At 41.0% G+C, this 21,004-nt stretch overlaps 1 protein-coding gene across 7 annotated transcripts in view; it reads right to left on the bottom strand.

The window, feature by feature from the left end:
• Positions 1–21,004, bottom strand: part of FER (FER tyrosine kinase) — a 275,704-nt gene that overhangs the window by 136,564 nt on the left and 118,136 nt on the right. For 6 of the 7 annotated variants that reach the window (XM_088477673.1, XM_088477672.1, XM_088477677.1 and 3 more), the window contains 2 exons: positions 19,346–19,549; positions 8,814–8,936 (listed from right to left, as the gene is read on the bottom strand). In XM_088477673.1, the coding sequence (XP_088333799.1) occupies positions 8,814–8,936; positions 19,346–19,549 (327 nt within the window). The remainder of the gene's footprint in view (positions 1–8,813; positions 8,937–19,345; positions 19,550–21,004) is intronic. The other variant, XM_088477676.1, reaches the window with a different exon arrangement.

Raw genomic sequence — 21,004 nt, 5'->3', positions numbered from 1 at the left:
CCAAAATAATGCCAAACTCTGTAATATATGCAGGCAGAGGCAGGCTTCCGTGCCCTAAGCATCGTCTGAATTACAGAACTTGAAAAACCTTTTGCTCTTAGGATGGAAGATTCAAGAGCCACGCCGTCAAAGCCAGACGAGGTAAGTCCGGATGCCGGCAGGGACCCTGCGTTAGCAGATCCTACCATAGAGGAAGAGGATACGGACTGTCTATTGACAGCTTCTGTATGTCGGTGAACCAATGACATCTGGACCAAGCCAGAGTCACCAGTATTACTGTTCCGCCTATCTGCTTGAATTTCCTAAGAACTCTTAGGGGGAGGGAGATCGGAGGAAAGAGATACACCAGCTTGAAGTCCCATCTTACTGCTAGTACGTCCACGAAGGCTGCTGATGGGTCCCTGGACATGGACCTGTACCTGGGAACCTTGTGATTGTGACATGAGGCCATGAGATCTCTCTCTGGTAGACCACATTTGTTTACCAGGAGCTGAAACACTTGCAGATGTAGAGACCACTCTCCGGCGTGTATGTCCAGGTGACTTAGGAAGTCTGCTTTCCAATTGAGTACCCCCGGTATGAATATTGCCGAGATGGCCGGAAGATGACGTTCTGCCCAAATGAGAAACCTTGTTACTTATTTCATGGCTGCGTAACTTCTTGTGCCTCCCTGATGATTGAGCTAGGCCACTGTTGTCGTATTGTCGGACTGGATCTGGACCGGCTTACCCTGGAGCAGGTCCTGTGCCCTGACAAGTGCTTTATATAATGCTCGCAGTTCCAGAATGTTTATTGGCAGATGACTTATCTGATTTGTCCATCTTCTATAAAATGTGTGATGACCTGTCACTGCTCCCCATCCGCGAAGACTGGAGTCTGTGGTGAGCAGCACCCAATTTGGAATCCAGAATATGCACTTTTTGTTCAGATGATCCTCTCTCAGCCACCACAGGAGGGAGTGACAAACCTCTGGAGTAAGAAGGATCCTCTGGGACCTTATTAGATGATACTCTCCGTTCCACTTGGAGAGAATCAATCTTTGCAGAGGCCTGGAAAGGAACGGAGAATACCACACAATGTCAAAGGTGGATACCATTGATCCCAGGACCTGCATTGCTAACAGAATGGATACCTTTCGATTGCGTAGCAGATTGCATATTCGCAATGATAGGGCCACAACCTTGTCCTTGGTCAGAAATTCTGTCTGTGCCCGAGAATCCAGAAGAGCTCCCAGATGTACCATCTGCTGTGTTGGAGAAAGAGATGATTTCTACCAATTTATGATCCAGCCGTGCTTTTGCAAGCAGCCTATGGTCAGTTGAAGATGGTTTTGTAAAACAACCGGAGTCTGTGTGAATATATGAAGGTCGTCCAGATATGGCAGAATTCTGACTCCCTGACACCTGAGATAGGCCGTCATGACTTCCATTATGTTGGTAAATACCCGGGGAGCCATAGATAGACCAAAGGGTAGAGCCTGAAATTGGTAATGTTGCTGAAGAACATCAAACTGTAAAAATTGCTGGTGGGATGGTATACTAGGAACAAGCAGATATGCATCCTGAATGTCCAGGGAAACCATGTAATCCCACGGCTCCATTGGCAAAATAATTGACCAGAGAGTTTCCATACGAAACTTGGGTACATTGATAAACCTGTTGAGGGTTTTTTGATTTAGTATAGGGCGATAAGCCCCATTCAGTTTCTGAACCAGAAATAGATTGGAGTAATAACCCCTTCCCTGTTGTGACACAGGAACCGGGATTATTACCCCCAGCCTGCCGCAGGGAGTGAATGGCTTCCAGAAGAGCTAAAGCCTTGACTGCGTCTGCTGGAAAAATGTGAAAAAAAAACTTCTGGGGAGGATGCCTACTGAAAATGAGGGAATACCTCTGAGAGATCACTTCTCTGACCCAGGCATCTGTTGTTTGACACCAACAATCCACAAACTGAAGAAGTCGACCTCTCATCCTGGGATCCCGCAGGAGGAGGCCCTTACCATCAGACCAAGGGTTTGTCATCCAGTTTAGAAGCTGGACATCTTGCCGGGCCAGACCTCTTAAGTTTGTCGCCTTGACATTTTGTGAAAACTAGACGTCTTAAGGGAAGACTGTTCCCTTACTCGTCCCTGAGGATAAAAGGACCGAAAAGAAACATGCCTAGACTTTATAGTCGCCGTAGATGGCAAACCTGCTGACTTTGAAGCCGCCAGAGTAGCTATTATTTTTTTTTCCAACTCTGCTCCAAAAAGTACTTTTCCATAGAGAGGTAAAACTTCCAGCGCCTTCTTTGATCCTGTATGAGCTTTCCAGGATCTTAACCAAAGGGCCCTGCGTGCCACTATTGAAGTTGCTGATGCTTTAGAAGCCAAAATTCCAGCATCTACAGCAGCTCCTTCCAGATAGGAAGCCGCTTCCCATATATGGGAGATATACATCATCTGTTCTCTGGTAGCATTGGTAGAGAATCTTCCAATGCGCCCATCCATTCTTCAACAATTTTGTCTACCAAGGCTCTAGCCATAGCTGGACGAGTAACAGCTCCAGATGATGAAAATATTGTGTTAAGACATGCTTCAATTTTTTTTATCCATGGAATCCTTCAGGGAAGATGCTGACGGAATTGGCAATGTAGGATTTATGATTAAATGCGTCACATGAGCATCCACAGTAGTACCTACTGCTTAGTACACACAGAAGCCAGGAAAGGATACAACGATATTATTCTCTTATTTCCATAAAAACGTTTGTCAGGGTTACCCCATGCCTCATCCATAAGCTCAGTGAGCTGTTCAGATACAGGAAACTCCATTTTGACCACCTTCCGGTGGTGATTAAACACTGGAGTCTTCTTACTATGAGCTGGTTCATCATCCTGAATATCTAGGATTGATTTAACCGCCTTCACCAAAGAAGGAACATCCACTGTGGACGGATGGCTCACCTCCCCCGAGCTAGACCCTGGAGAGGAACCTTGCGTATCATCTGATTCCTCTGATGAAGCATCTGAATCCATATGTCGAGCAGACTGATAAAAAGATAACTTGTGCTTAGGTGCCTTAGTCTGCTATCAACCGGTCTGCTATCAACATTAGATGGTGCCATACTCTGACTAGAATAGCCATAAACATCCTTCCAAGAAGGATGAATAAGAGGTGTAAACATGGAATGCTGTGGACACCCCATCCAAGGAGGCAGTGTGGAAGCAGACATACAATACACAAACTGCTTCTTTACCTGGGACAGAGAGGATACCCAAGATGGCTCTTGTCCAGGGAAAGGTAAACTGGACTGGTGAGGTGACTCTTTATAACAGACAACACACAAACCATCCTTAATGTCCTGAGGGGACAAATAGGTCATACATGATTTACAAGAAACCAGCACAGAGGGCTCCCCCTCCTGTATCCCTTTATCTTTTGACATGTTCAATAAAGACAATAATTGCAATGTTATGTGACAGCCTTCACAAAATCTTAATGAATGTGAAGTACTCAGAGAAAAACCTCCACCCCAAGAGGATAGCGAGAAAAAACAGTGATAGTTATAATTGACAGACAGAAAAAAAAAGACAGTGTCAATACAGCACCTAGCAAACAGTCACATACAATGCATATGTAATAAAATTACAATCGACTCTAAATCAACTACACAAAACACAAAGGAATGGTAGGATATAAAACACTATATACCTTAACCAAGGGAGGGGTATACAGGGAGACTAACCCAAAGCCTCCTGAGACCAACAGCTACAGGGCGCACTGAGGGTGCACAACGAGCATCTTATACACACGTGGAGGGTAGGCGGAGCAACCCAGATGCGCGAAACCCATCGTAGGGACAGTGTCTGGGTTGGGGGAGGAGCTGCCGAGGGAGCGCCTACCTCCCCTAAGCTGCGTTAACCAGCCGGGTACGCTGGCCTCGAGGCAGCAGAAGAGTCTGCTGCCAATCCCCGGCGTCAGACGATACGGCCCCGATGGTATAGTGAGGACGCGGACAATGCCCGGGCCCTGACTGCAGCGGCTTCTGGTGCGTCTCACCAGAGGCAAGGACTGCCGCGTGCGATTCCCGACAAGTTAGGAATCGCCTTAACTGACAGTCCGGGTCGCAGCAATCCTGCTAGCAAGCTCAGCGGCGTCCTGCCGAAATCACCAGCCCGGTTGCTGGTGTTGCGGCCCAGTGGAGGTAGATGGAGTCGCAGTACATGCGTCTTAATTCAGACACTTGGTACTGCCAGCCCAAAAACATAAAAATAAAATAAAAGCTTAGGACTACCTGAGCAGTCCCGTTACAGAGGTGCGTCTTGATCCTGCCGCAGCAAATGAACAACTGAAGTCCTAGGGCTAGGGGTGGGGAATATATGGAGGAGGACCCCAGGCATCCTTGGAGCTGAAGCTTTAACTGTTTGGTGCCATAATATCCCCATAGTATACGTGTGGATCCCTATGGACCCCGAAGAATGCCGCATATAATTTTAAAAAGCAGAAGCTGTTTGTGCATCCTATTTGCATCACTGTGCGAATAAGACGCATTTGAAGGTGAAAAGTTGCACGAAAAGACTGTCAGAGCTACTGAGTCACACAGCTCTCACGTGTTGTGTAACTCGACTTGTAGCGCAATGAGGATAGATGTATGTGGACACATCTGTAAGTGGTTAAATGCTTTTTATGTCTCAGCAAGGCTTAGTATTTTATAAACTAGACAACCTACTGCATTAGAGAAGGCACTTATTTAATTTGACACAAGATGGGGGAGATGAGTGATTTAGATTTCCATTCATTTAAAATTGTATTTTTTGTATACTGTTTCAGTTATTGTCTGGATATCACCAGAAAATAACTACTAAGGGGTCACATTATTGAAAGTGGAGACTCCCCTCTTTCAAGACAGGGTGTCCCCATAAGTCTGCGTGCCGTTATGGGGCAGATACCTATGAAAAAATATGTTTTCCCGTAGCGCTAAGAGGGCCACATAGTTTGAAAGAGGGGACTCCTTTCTTTTATATGTAAGCAGTCCCATAAACATAGAAGTAATTATGGGTGTAGAACAAAATACTGTAAACATAACACTATTAGACTGGATACACACTATGTGATATGTAGTTCAATCAGCCGAACAACATATTGCATAGTGCATCGGCAGGTGTGTACAGATGCTTTGTCTGTGAACGACTTCGCTAACAGACATATCGCATCTGTCCTGCAGCACAGCTGATGCCGATATACCTTTAATGGGTGCAAAAATCGGTAACTGCGCATATTATGTGCAGCAGTTACCATGTAATAATGCAGGGAAGTGGTAACTGCTTACAAAAGACCATGTACATTTTATTTTCCAATATAGCAGCGGGTGCCGCTGGGAAGTTTCAACTGGCACATGTGCAGATTCACTGCAAGTGCTGGTCTTATGCAGAAAGAGGGAGAGAATGATTCTGTGGAGAGGAAAGGTAACACTCTCCCTCTTCGTCAAAATGTTTTTTCATACATACCGTAATTGTCCCTGCTTCACCTATTGGGTGAAACATGATCATGCATTTACTGAACGTAAGCTGAATGTTAACACATCTCCCCTTTAGTCCTTGAAAAATAGGTTTCTAAAAAATACAGCATGATTAATACAGGTAAATTACCAGTCCTGAGAATTGTAATTCAGAGCCCTCTTTTGGCAAAGATATTGCTTTGAACTATGATGAGGACCTCCACCCTGTTAAAGCAGATATAGTAGGAGTCTCATAGATGAGAGGTCTCCAAGTACATTGTAGATGGTGAGTAGTTGAGCCCAGTAGGCTGATAAAGGTCAGAGATAACGCTGGATAAGCTATTAGCATGTAATCGGCTTTATTTGTGTTACATTTCTTAAATTAACTTATTGGTATTAATGGGTGAACGCAGTGCCTTCCCAACTGTATACGGAAAACATTTATCTTCCGTAGCGCAGAAGAATAGTTGTGGGAATATATGAATAGGTCTATAATATATATCTATGCTAAACTTGATGTGAGCATACCACTGGGTGCATACCATGGGCCAGGGATAAATCCCTATACTGTATACTAGCCACATTGAAAAATAAATTAAGCACATCTTTCACTGCACAAGTATAGTCACTTGTCTGTACCAGCCCTAACTACATTGCAGGACAATGTAATCAGCCTATTTTGATTACCTTTGTCAGAAAATAGTGGATGAGAGAATACCTTGCACGCTGCTAGAGAATGCAAACTCCTCAAGTTGTATGTAGGTATGTGAGCTTTAACATAGCCACTTGTGAATGTGATTAGTACAGGTACACCACCAATTTTCCGGCACCCTTTGTTCCAGAACTGTTCTGGATTATCAGTTTTGCCGGACTAATAGTGGTCATGTAAAATTAAATATACAGTTGATGAACCAATACCATACCGATCACACAACTTTCGCACCGAAACACTACGGTTTAGGTTTTCTTAACATTTCCACCTCTTCCTGCATTGATATGGACTTGTGTTTACGCTATATATCACCACTGACATTTGTACTGTTCTTGGAAGTCACAACTAGGAAAAATAAATGTAAGCACGGACTCAGCGCCGCCAGTGGCCACGCACAGGAAATTTGTCAGGATTATAAGAGGTGCCGGACCATAAGTTGCTGAAAAATCAGGGGTGTTCCCTTAGTTCCTTTCTATAAGGCAAGTTGTATTTTAAGTTTAGTGGTCTTTCAAGAAAACTTATTAATTAGGTTTTGAAAGAGAGGAAGGACAACTATGAGGGTTTACAGAAAGCAATTAGTTTTTACATATTGTAGAAACGTTTTTGCAACATATAATTATATTATAAATCATTTAAAAGGTCATTTTAGCTGTTTTCAGTAGTGAGAAATAAAGCATTCTCTTATTATAAAAATAAATGGCAATCCACATGATGGTTATGAAATGAGGATAAACAGTTACAGTGTGATGTACCGGAGAGGAGAGCTGTCATTTTTCTCCACTCACCACAAACTAAATAGGACTACAAAATTGGATTTCATTATTGCATCTGTTGTCTCTAAAATGCAAAGCTAAAGATGGAAAAATACATTCTGCCTAATGCATTTTATTACTTTTCTTCCTAAGCTCTTAATGTAATGATCATTCTGTAGAAATCACAGCAATTATAAAGCCATTTATCATTTATAGTCTAAAAGGGAGGTTACACAACACAAAAAGAAAATATGCTGCTTGTTCGCACAGTCCAAATCTTCAACTTCAACAAAATAAATAAATCCTGCAGTGCATATAGGTATTTGTAGATATTTCACATCAAAAGTGTGCAAATAGTTTAAAGACACCACTGTCATAAAAAAAACCTCAATTACTGCATATTGTACAAAGAAAAGTACACTTTATTAAAGAAAAGATCAAAAAAAAAAAGAGTGCTGCAAACATTACTGCTGATGTTACTTAACGGCGGACAATAAACTAGTTACTACATTTATCACTATTTATCATATTGCTATGACATTTTTATAGTTGTCCTCATTTACAGCCGGCTCCGTCGTGCGCATGCTCTGTGGGGACCATCGACCCGGTTGCAAGCGCATCGGCGCTTGCGACCGGGTCTGAATGAGACCCTCTATTCCTACTCTGTTTTCCTCCCCCTTGTTACCTCATTTACACAATGACCATGTTTTCTTCAAATTCTCCCTTTACTCAGTACCTACCAAATCCTTTATTCTGCCACCTGTCCCCACCTCTATCCACCCCCCCTCCCAAGTCTCCTCCACCTATTCCTCCCCTTATCTCCCCTCCTCTGTCTGTATTGCTTCCCTCCCCCTCCTCTCCTCTCCTGTTACTCCACTTTCATTCTTTTCTCCCTCATAATGGTCCTACTACCACACCACTAAGCTCAGCATCCACCCTCCTCACCACCACAACTTCATCTGTATCACACTAAATTCCCTCCCTTTCCTACAAATGCATGCCTCCTCTCTTGCCTACTGATTACTTCCTCCCACTCCTGCCTCCAAGATTTCGCACGTGCTGCTCCCTACCTCTGGAACTCTCCCCCTTTCCCTATCAGACTCTCCAACTCTCTACAAATCTTCAAATGGGCTCTCAAGACTCACTACTTCATCATAGCCTTCCAGCTCTCATCCTAACCTGCTGCTCCATGCTTCTTCCTCACTGTCTACCCCTCCCCTTTAGAATGTAAGCTCTCACAAGCAGGGCCCTCTTCCCACATGTGCTTCTCCTTCCCTTACTCATATGATCATCTACTCCAAACTCCCCACAAGGGCACCTAACACTTGGTTGCTGACGCCCTGCTGCTTTTTTGAGTGTTATGATCGCTATTGCAGCAATGTTTATAAACTATGTTCTTATCCTGTATTGTTTTGTACTGTAAGTCGTTATTTTCGTGTTCGCTCATTTGTTTATGTACTTTGTTAGGCGCTGCGGAACCCTTGCGGTGCCATATAAAAAAAGGATAATAATATTTTCAATTCAATCTCTAGTTATTGTTAATATAAAATGGAAAAACAAACGCATTAAGTGAAATTACATTGTGAGCTTACAAAAACTGTGTGAATTAAAGCTAAAATAAGATACTATAAATTTAAACTATCCATCACAGAAAGGAGAAAAATGATTGTGCAACCTACTGGCACGGCATTTAAGACTCCCTGAGCAAGAACATCCGCAAGATAAGTTCAAAGATGAGCGTTACTGTTTGGAGGACATGAATTGTATTACAAATTACCTTATTACCTACAAATTTACTGCAGAATACACAACTATTACTGTAAATGAAAACTCCTTTTATACTTAACCTAGAAAATCAGTATTTCTACATACCTTAACAATAGGATTTAATAGAACCACTCCAGACTTCTTAGTTATGACTTGTTTTGTTGTATAATGGTGTTCTATAAGTTGCGGAATTTTTGGAAAGCCAGTTCCCTCAAACCTGTACTGATTCTGTTTTCAAAGAAAAGAAAAACACAGTTTATAATCTTGAATATTTAAATGTACAAAAACATACTTTAAAAACAACCTGGTATAAACGTTTTGTTTGGGATGTCATTGGAGGTCCCTAATCTTCTCAAATGTGTTCACCTGCAGTAGATAACGAGCAGACAGTGGAGTTTATGTATCAATTAGTGAAAAGCGTGGAGAAGTTGACCAGTGGAGAAGTTGCCCTTAGCAACCAATCAGCTGTGAAGCAGCTTTTACAAAGGGAATCGGTATGTAATGCCGGCAGAGCAAATACCGACAGCGGCAACTCGATTGGTTGAAATCCCGACAGCAGCAGGTAAGTACTCTGACCCTCCCCTCCCCCGGTTAGTGCCAAAATCTAACACCCCCCCATGCAACCTAAACCTAACCCTCCTGGGGGGTGCCTAACCCGAACCCCCCCCCCCCTAGTGGTGCCTAACCCTAAAGCTAACTCGCCCCCCCCGGCCGCGGCTAGATGCTAACACACCCGGCTTACCTTCGTTCGGTATGCAGGTTGTCGGGATTTAGTAGTGGGGCTAATGATAGGCATCAGGATTTCGACGCCTGTCTTTAGTCCCATGTCGGAATGTGAGTGTCGGGATATCCCGCCCGCTGGTATCTTGACCGCATCCTTTTACCAAGTACAGTCTAGAAAATAATAGGTAGGAGCTAATTGGTTACTATGGGCAACTTCCCCACACTTTTCACTGCTTGATACATAAACCTCAGTGCCTGGTAAAAAAAAAAAATACACACTGCTGCAGCAACATTTTAAAAATACATCTAGTTGTAAGTGAATATGGGGTAATTGAAAGTATTGTTTTTTATTTTAAGAATCGCTTTAATGCATTTTATTAGTGGTAAAGAAAACTAGCACAAGGCAAAAGGTCTTATATGAGCAAATTTCAGATATGGGTTAAGTTGCCCAATAAATACAAAACACTGGAACAGGGATTAAAATACCCAACAGGAGACAAGCAGAATTAAGTAAATTTCACCATTTGTAATTGGAGCTACTAACCAATACAGTAAATAAATTGCAACAGAAACCATTTATAATGCACAAAATATAAATATATTTAATCTCTCTTGCAGATATAGTATATTCAGATAATTTGTTTCATTGTGATAGTGTTGGGGATGATGAGTATTCCCTGATGAACCTTAAAAGCAGCACAAAGATGCAATGCCAGGAAGCAGGAAAGTTGTCAATCAGAATAGGTTAGGTCTATAATAGCAGCTCTTTACCATTTTAGTTGCTGCTGCGGAAATCTGGTTTTGCACCAGAACATTTAGTCAGATTTATCTAGGTGCACAAGTCAGATTTATCTAGGTGCACAAGTCAGATTTATCTAGGTGCACAAGTCAGATTTATCTAGGTGCACACTTGCAATATGTAGAGTTAAAGGCCTTTAGCCTTGAGAACTAATTGTCGTACTATCTCATTAAGCAAGTCTGGATCCAAAACATACCAACAAGAATTATCTACCTGACAATATGCATTAAGAAAATTGCTTAAAGCCAGGTGTCCATGCAAAGAGCTGCTGTTATACACTAATTACTGTTTAAAAAGGCAATCAGCAATACATTTGGAATCTATTTGACAGTTTCAACATAAAGACAGGAAAACAACTTCCGCAGTGGATTATTTTGATAGACAAATATTTAAAAATATACGTAATGTATGCATGTGAAATATAAATGTATTGGCTGTGCCTGTATGAACTTTAGAAGAACCTTCACAAACGAAAAAGTCATGAATTGAGACATTTTTTCTTTGGATTACGGCCAAGTAATGGTTCTCGCTCTCCAAATGAGCTTCCGAGGAGTATATTAATGGTATGAACATGTGTATACAGTTTACTGTGTCGGGGGTGGCGGTGTAAACTCCACTGCCTCTCCACGTCATCTCTGGTCCCCATAGCAGCCACACACCCAAGATAGTCCCTTCCATTGGTCACACACAGGTGACTTCACGCGTTTAGAGGGGTATCCTATTAGCCACGATTGGTGAAAAATTGTGATTTTTTTTGGGCGATTATACCTGTTTTCGCCAATTTTTTTTCCCCCTATCCTATTACACAATAATATGATATTTCTCCCGAAAACAAATCGGATCAGTGATAAGTTCACAGACCTATGTGTTTTCGCCGTTTCAGGGGTGAAAAAACTGCACTTTGTGGATTTTTTTCTCAGGACACATTAGGTCCCGAAAAAAAAAGTCCTGATAAGTGCTGTGTCGGGCGGACTTTGGAGTTCATTGGATAGCCCCGGGGGATCCATTAGCGCCGGAACAATGTTAGGACCTTTAGGGCCGTATTCATTTAGACGCGAAAAGCCAAAATCACCGAAAAAGTTTCGCCTATTGTTGATTTTCGCCTGGTTTGCGTCTTCAAATTCAATTCCAGGACGTTTTCGCTCAAGCGGAAACGCAATGCACTGGAATAGGCGGAAAAGTTCCTCCAATGAATGGCAGGCGGCAAAAAGTGCAAAATCTCTATTTTGGGGTGCAAGTGTGGGGAATTGATTCAGAACCCTGTGGACACCTTGGGGGGCAGTATGGATGGGGCAGATGTTTTTAGGATTGCAGGTGCATGCACAGCAGGTGGATTTTTCACAATTTTTAAAAGTGAACTACAAAAATATGCTAGCACCCATTTTCAAAGTATCCCAAATTTGACAGGACTACTTATTTTCCACAAAAAATACTTTGTATAATCTTTCACCACTTTTAGAAATATGCTTCTAGAAAGCTTTTAACACAAATTAAGGACACAAAGTACTTTTATTAGGGCTAATAGTATACATCTGTAATGATTTCCAGTGTCAGTGCGTCTTATTTTGGGGTAGACTAATTCCCCCAATCTATTCTGTACTTCAGCAAGAAAAACGGGAATTTTTATACAGCGCTACACCTGAAAGTGAGCAGCTAACAGTCAGATCTCAGTCCCCCCAAGGACTAATAAACTTTGAACTAAAAAATTGATTGAAAAACTGACACAAGCGCTACCTCTTTAACCAAAAAAGTTAATGATAGATGATGATAAAGATGGTAGAATTACTTATGTAACTATGTCTGGTACATTGAAAACAATCATAGGGTGTACACTATTTATTGACATGGAACATATAAGTATAAAACACAATACATATGACACATAAAAACTTCAGCTTGGTAACTCTGATGTAAATAACTATGTCACCAAGAAATCACAGATGCATGACATATATAATACATATAAGTCCAATCCCGGTGTTTATAATATAAGGTGGCTGCTTTACCAGAATTATGCAGGTCATGGGCATAGGTGTAAAAAATTGCGGAGAGGTAGTCCGGGTCCCTCAAATCCACAGGTCCATTGATTCTCCACAATCCTGGTGCTGCAGTGGTTCTGACTCCCTCCTGCCAACGCGTTTCGGTACTCCGTGTACCTTTATCAAGGCCTGGAGGTGTAGATGATTGGGCTCTCTTAAATACCCCTTTTGATGATGACTTCCGGTTATCGCGGACCGGAAGTGGTCGTCCGTTTCTAATTGCAGTCCCTCGAAAAAAAATACTGTATATCCTCACAGCTTGAAAGCAGCATGTAGACATGTTCTTGTTTATTCCGAAGATTCCCTTTATTTATTTTCTATGAACGCTTGTTTATAGCGTCAAACCGGAAGTTCGAGTCGTCAAACCGGAAGTGACGTCATCGAGGGTTACGGAAAAACATGTCCCAGGAAATATGGAGCGTGAAATTAGTTCCACATCATAATAGGCTGGGACAGCAGCTATGTGAAATGGAGAATTTTGTTATTTACTTTGTGACAGGGTCAGCAGAATTCCAGATGAGGTAAATGTGGAATGTCCAGATCTGGACATTCCACATTTACCTCATCTGGAATTCTGCTGACCCTGTCACAAAGTAAATAACAAAATTCTCCATTTCACATAGCTGCTGTCCCAGCCTATTATGATGTGGAACTAATTTCACGCTCCATATTTCCTGGGACATATTTTTCCGTAACCCTTGATGACGTCACTTCCGGTTTGACGACTCGAACTTCCGGTTTGACGCTATAAACAAGCGTTCATAGAAAATAAATAAAGGGAATCTTCAGAATAAACAAGAACATGTCTACATGCTGCTTTCAAGCTGGGAGGATATACAGAATGTATTAGAGGGACTGCAATTAGAAACGGACGACCACTTCCGGTCCGCGATAACCGGAAGTCATCATCAAAAGGGGTATTTAAGAGAGCCCAATCATCTACACCTCCAGGCCTTGATAAAGGTACACGGAGTACCGAAACGCGTTGGCAGGAGGGAGTTAGAACCTCTGCAGCACCAGGATTGTGGAGAATCAATGGACCTGTGGATTTGAGGGACCAGGACTACCTCTCCGCAATTTTTTACACCTATGCCCATGACCTGCATAATTCTGGTAAAGCAGCCACCTTATATTATAAACACCGGGATTGGACTTATATGTATTATATATGTCATGCATCTGTGATTTCTTGGTGACATAGTTATTTACATCAGAGTTACCAAGCTGAAGTTTTTATGTGTCATATGTATTGTGTTTTATACTTATATGTTCCATGTCAATAAATAGTGTACACCCTATGATTGTTTTCAATGTACCAGACATAGTTACATAAGTAATTCTACCATCTTTATCATCATCTATCATGAACTTTTTTGGTTAAAGAGGTAGCGCTTGTGTCAGTTTTTCAATCAATTTTCTATTCTGTACTTCGCCTATTATGCATTCGTCTATTTGCGTTTTTGCCTCTCCTGCAACTGAACAGGGTGAATCGCGGGGACGCGCATGCCACAAATTCGCATCCCAAACAGGCAAATGCGGTGGAAAGCACAGGCGAAAAGTTTCTGACTTTTCGCATCTTCCTTAAATTACCGGGTCTAAGTCTGAAAAGCCTGATCGTGTTCTACGGAGGGGAGAGCAAAATAAGACAAACATGAAAAAGTGCAAAGTAAGCTGCCGTCTGAGACACTCCTATAATGAGACCGGTGGACCACTGGAGAAACAAGTTAAGCCTGCTTTTTTTCAACAATATTCTGGATCGCCCCTTGACCCTCTGGATTCCGGAATATTACAAGAGAAATATGATGAGACAGCAGTACAATATCTGTGATCACTGGATAATGAGATAGGCTATTATCCAATATATCATGAATCGCATACTGCTCATCTGGAGCTTCCGCTTCACATGCTGGACAATTACTAAATTCAAAGTAGAACCATATAGCTTAAATTTTTTGGCTCTGTATTAAATTATATGTTGACTAGTATTTAGATTCTGGCTTCAGTTTTTGCTTAAATGCCCTGCATGACTTTCTATATATTGAGAGCCATTCATGGACACACAACTAGCATTAATATATATCAAACTGATCTAAATATTAATTTGTACATTTAAAGATCTACTGGAAAAGCGCTTTATTGTCGTGTACAGAAGTACTCATATGGGACTTTAATCTGTAACACAACACACCGTTTGCACTGCATTTATTTAGGATATTCATTTTTCTGAAGGAATAGCACTGAGAACATGGGTTTATGAGACTTCAGGATATTTTTATTGTGTATTTTTATATTTTGCATAATTTCTAGGGATGTGCAGGCTCGGATAGGTTCGAGTTTGCACGTTGAGTTCGGATTTTTCCCTCCAAAAAAACGGAACTCAGAAAGAGGCAAAACGTCATCTTGCATGGACGATCATCATCATTCCTGAACTTTTGTCCAGGAATGATGATGTTCGTCCATGCAAGATGACGAACATCATAATTGAATAGCCTCGGCATAAAAGCCAGAGGCTACCACCCTTTTCCTTACACAGTAAATTACCATGGTTAATTTTTTCCGGCCCTTAGTCTCTTAAATTAATTATACACAAAAAATTTGGTCATCAGGTTGGTATTCCACCTTTAACCACACTTAGTAATTTTTACATTTCTGTAGATAGATTTTTGTTTAATTAAAGCTTACTTCCTAATTTATTATTATCTGCATATTAAAGATTATTTGCATAGTGAACGTGGTACTCAAGCCAAATACATCACACTAGCTGCAATCCAGCAGCAAATCACAATACAAAATATGCAGAGCTCTACGTTAAACATACAGAATAGACAACAAATGTAAGTAATTGGCAAAATATGAAGCTGTAAAACATATAGTCATACAAATTACTTATAAAAGAAAATAAATTATCTGAGTCCAAATGTCTGAGTGTAGATGTAATTTGTGCTTCGGTATGTGAACAGACACATACTGAGAAAGACTAAAGCTGGGTACAAACTATATGATATATCGTACGATATATTGTTCAGTCTCGAATCGGAACAATTCCATGTTTGAACACACATGACTTAAAAAGTACCTCAGTCAATTTGATTTAATCACCTGTGCTCAACCATGGATATCTCTAAAACCTGAACTGTTGGGGTGCCTTGAGGACTGAGTTTGGGAACCTCTGTACTAGAGGGTTGAGGTCCCGGTCGGACCTCCCGTTGATGTACGCTGGGCAGAACTTTGACCTGTTCTGGGCCTTCCACTGGATGGATTTGGATGAAAACTTCACAGAGGGGTGGCAATTAGTCTGGGATGCTTAATGGAGTGGTTGGGGACTTCACGGCGGAGTGCGCCGGGAAAAACTTTGACCCAGGGATCCTATTCTTGGCCTTCCACCGGATGGACTTGTACAACATCACATAATAAGACGTAACAACTTGAAGATACGCCCCTGCATCAATTGGAATGAAACCAAGGCGAGGTAGTCTAGTTGGATTTTGGCCAGGGGGGTTAGGGTCCCGGTCGGACCTCCCGTTGGTCTACGCTGGGCAGAACTTTGACCCGGGGTGTCTGTTCTGGGCTTTCCACTGGATGGATTTGGTTGAAAACTTCACAGAGGGGCAGCAATTGGTCTAGGATGCCCAACGGAGTGGTTGGGGTCCCGGTCGGACCTCACGGCAGAGTGCGCTTGGCAGGACTTTGACCCAGGGAGCCTACTCTGGGCCTTCCACTGGATGGATTTGGATGACATTACATAATAAAACTTAATAACTGGAAGATTTAAACCTGGGCAACACAGAGTACTTCAGCTAATACCCAATAAAGGACATTCTGGAAAAGGTTGATCAAAAGTAAATTATATGGATAGTCTTAACATTATTTGCAAAAACAAATATATAGGATAGATCCCTATATCAGGGGTGAATTACAACTAAAAAAAAAAAATGTGATTACTCAAAAGTTTAAAATGATTAATTCTTGCAAAGAGCAATGATGCATTTATAGAAACTAACCTTCGTCCTTATGATTCAATGCTTGCACAACTACGCAATTTACACAATGAACCAAATTAATCATAAATTGTGCCTGCATATTCGTTTCCATGCCATTATTGCATTGCACATAACTTAATGGAGTCTGAAGGTGAATACTAGAGTAAGTATATGGGTTCTAGGACACAAAGGCAGATGAAGTTTTCCACACTCGCAACAAACAAAACCAACTGTAAATATATAAAAACCATAGAAATCCTCTCTTAGCAACCAATACAACATATTCAGAATAAAAATAGATATACAGTTATTGATAAATGCTTTACACAGCACAAGAAAACAGGCTTTTAGTAAAGAACACACAGAACACACACTTTGGCACTGGTCTGATTTGGTGGCAACTATTAGTTGGACTGTAGCTTCCAAATAAGAGGAACTGCTTAACCTCAAGGTCATTAGCTGCATAATAGGAAAGCAGCAGCAGCAGCTGGCGATAAGGACGTATACCCTATAAGAGCCGGACTTTTGTTTGATACACAGGGTTCTAAAAACATATTCTACATAATTGGGAGGCCTGCATATGGATACTAACTAATTTACAACTATACTGATAAAGTGGATGATATGGCCATATGTTATGAATTGCATGCAAACGATTAATCAGTATAGAGTCCTGTACCTGGGAAGAAAAGCTCTATTTATCCAGGTTTATGCATGAATTGACTAAGTTTTAGAAATGCATGATCAATGATTACATTTTATTTTGTATAGGTTTTGTTTTTTTATGGTTATAAGAATTAGGCTAATTGCCACCAATTATTATTGTTATCATTTATTTATATGGCGCCACAAGTCTTTCGCAGCGCCTTACAAAATATATAAACAAATACGTGACCAAAGACTTACAATACAATACAGGACAAGGACATGGATAATAGACATTGATACATTAGCGACCACAACACCCACATAAGTAGCAGAGCTTAAGCAACCAAGTGTTAGATGCCCTAGTGGGGAGTAAGAAGTAGATGAAAGTAAAGTAAGGAGAAACACAAGAGGGTAGAGGGCCCCGCTCATTAGAGCATTCTTAAGGGGAAGGGCAGACAAACAGGTGAGACACAGATAGGGTAGATGGGGAGGAAGGCACATATAATAATTTTATTTATATAGTGCTTTTCTCCCTTAGTACTCAAGGTCGCTTTAAAGACATCAGAAAACATGGTACATTGTACAAGGATTTGGTGTTGCAAAAAATAGAAAACCACACAGAGATAATTAAAATGAAAGAAAAACTAGATAGCACAATAATCATATTGCAGGGTTGGTGCAGACATTGTGGGAAATAACTTCCATGGGTTATATATTCCACCCACAAAAGGTACCAAATGAGGCAGCCGTCTTGGGCACACTACTTAGGATAACCCTGGGTGGAATAGGTTATGCCTAGAAGAAATTACACAAAATGGTTGCAGTGTCCTAGGAGTAGGGTACCACCATAATAGTCAGGTGCATGTAATTTTCATCCCATCCATGAGTGTACCAGGTGAGGCAGCCATGATGGGCGCACTACTAAGGTTGCATTGTGGGTGATGAACCATGCAAGGACCCAAGGCATATATGGGAAAAGATACACGTGTGGCAGTATGATATACCCTGTGTTAATAGATCCACGTAAAGTACATCCTGCCCAAGGAGGATGCACTTCAGTGGAGGTATAGCACACCAGTATAAAATACAGTGGGGTGGAAGTACATTTTAAATAAAACAGGGAATAGCAGATGCAGCAAACAGTGCTGCAGTTCGGCATGACATATACGGCTGACTGAAACATTTGAAATATGATTTAAAGGTCTTCCTTGTGAAATTTGTAGTTGGTTTTGATGAACATCATCTTTTCCACATTTTGAGGAAGTAGCCTCCTACGCCGATCGCTGACAAGGTTCCCGGCTGTGCTGAAAACTCTGAGTACACACTGGAGGGTTGGTAGCTCAAGTAAAGCAAAGCCAGTTTGTGCAAGGGCCTCCAAATTGCCTTTTTTTCCTGCCAGTAGTAAAACGGACGGTCTGACATGCCTATTTGGACGATATCATTAAAATAGTCCTCAACCATTCTTTGAATGGTGACCGTATCAGATGGAGTCATGGTAGAGGTTTCATTAATTGTAGGCACTTCTTTTAGACCCGACCAGATTTCAAAACTTTGTTGTGTTGTGTTGACTCATCTGCATCACCAGTGGGTCTTTTTTGGGGAAAGTTTAGTTTTTTCCTGGCAGCCGCACTTGCTGGAGAAACTGAAGGATTACATTGTTATACTGGATTCTTATAATTGAAGAGATCTTGTTGAATACATTTTTTTTTATCTCTTGAATAGCACTTCCTTTTGGGGGACTTGGTTCTCCAATTCTTTTTATTTTAGAAGAGAATAGGATGTTTTTGTAGTCATTAATAACTAGTGGCCAGGGCAGCCAAGAGCCAAGGCGGACCCCGGTAATAGGGGGCGTGGCCTAATCTCGGGAGGCGTGGCCACACCCCCTTGCCGGAAAATAAATAAATAAAAAAGATTTGCAGCCCCCTCAGCCCGGCGCAAAGCCAGGGGGGGGCGATCAGTGTGATCGCTCCCCCGCACAGGCATAGGAGACTGCTGTGGCTGCTGCTCGGCAGCCTCGAGCAGTCTCCAACTGCAGCTCAGCACACGCTGTGTGCTGGGCTGCTGTGAGGGAGGGGGGGCGGAGTCGGACCCAGGCCCCCACCGGGCCCCCTCAGGAAGCCCGGGCAATCTGTACCCGCTCCCCCCCCCCTCTCGGCGCCCCTGCTAGTGGCATTATGCAATTATGCAGTGTCAACGTGAAAAAGTAAAACACAGAAGGCAGGTCTAGGCCTACAAAGTATTGCACGGGAAGTAAGCATTTCTGGAGCCAAAATATATATTTTTTATATCTATCAAGATAAAAAGGTAATTTGTGAGGACTTCTGGGATGAAAAATGTCATACAGTAGTGACTAGTTTACTTAAAAACTGACTAATGTTTAGAAATGAATGTCAGTGTGAACTTTACATGGCCAATATATAAAAATAATAATGTTTTTCATAGACGTACATCAGCATACTGAATGATAAAATGCCTCCGTTGTGTATCTGAAAACACAGAAAGGACATATTCACCAGGTTTCCCATGGCTCTCTCGCACCAAGAAGTCTCCCTGTTGTTTTAACAACTCTTGTGCTTCGATTCTTGGGATTGCACCATGGTACCAATCTTGTTCTGACAAAGGTTTCTCACTGGTTGAAATCACATCAAACACCTGAATAAAATAAAGAATAAGGTACCTTAAACAAAGCAAAACGTGACTTAATTTTTAGAATCTTACTCTTCATTTACATTTGTTCATCAAATCTTATTTTATTGCTTTTCTTGATAGGCCATGTACAAAACATTTAAAACATTTTCAACTATTTCTTCCTTTTAAATGAAATCTTTTAAGTATTGAATTAAGTTTTTCATAATGGTTTTTATGTAGACCAGTATTCTTATTGTGCTATATGTTGGTATTATATACTATCTGAGCACCAACACTTCAGTCAGCACATACTGGGTTACACACAGGATGCAGGATTTATAAAGAATTCCATTTTATACAAATGAAAGTTGCGACGCATTTTGAAATGCCGAAACTCATGCCACTGGTTTGGCATTTATTATGAAAAGGACAACAAGGGGGATGAGACGTGCAAACAGCAATATGTTAGTTTCCAACACAGGAAGTGCCTGAAAGAATTGTTTGCTTACGCTAATCAGCACCTGTTTTAAAAATGAGAAGAGAATTGTTTGTTTTTCAGTTGTGGTGTGTGGGTAAGTAAATATTCATTTGTGTTTGTACTTTTACAAACAAGAATTACTTTTATTTGCATGTTTGCCAATGATGATGTGGGTGCTGCTGCATAAAACCTTCTTACAGATCTCACAGTGCCTGATCTTTATTGTTGTTGGCAGATTCTTTCCATATTTAGATGGAGCAGAAACCAACACTACAAACTTTACTTGGGAAATGTTAGTTATAATAACTTGAATTTTGGTAACCTGGAAATAATACCTTTTTTCTGTTACAAGTTTAAACAATAGTGAAAAGAAGAAAAAAAACAATCAATCAATAGAGCGAACTTTAAAAAAGGAAAAAGGAGATCCTAGTAGCCTCTAAGATTACTAATGAGAATAATGGAAAATGAGGGCCATGGACTCTAATGAATTTAATATTTTAAATATAGAGGTATACCGCAGATCATTAAACCCAACTGAAAATAATACATAACGGTGTATGAATACATAATTACATGTTTTTTTTTTATTTATTTTTTAAGAAATAAATCTCTTATTTTCTTTTGATTGATCAGACTGATTTGTTGTTGGGAAACCTTGAGTAATAATCAGATATTTTAAACTATGTGCTTTACATTTTCAATAAAATAAAGTATGGTATGATCCATAGCACTAAGAATTATAACGAGAGGATTGTGAACACAAGCAGGGCCCCCTTACCTCTGTCAGTTATTATCCAGTCTCGTTTCATTAAGGTTTTCATCCCAATTGTAAAGCGCATAGAATATGTACAAAACATTGATTTGGGAAAATATTAACAGACATTTTAACAGAATAAAGTGAAAAACAAGATGTATTTTTAATTGCTAGTACTAAAAAAAAATCCTTTTGTGAATATAGAAAATGGCCACGTATTTTATAACTGCACTATGCTTAACTTTTC

Source organism: Taudactylus pleione, unplaced genomic scaffold (genome assembly GCF_031769625.1).
Source record: "Taudactylus pleione unplaced genomic scaffold, aTauple2 ptg000202l, whole genome shotgun sequence".
NCBI classification, from domain to species: Eukaryota; Metazoa; Chordata; class Amphibia; order Anura; family Myobatrachidae; genus Taudactylus; species Taudactylus pleione.
This window is presented reverse-complemented; position numbering and strand designations above follow the sequence as displayed.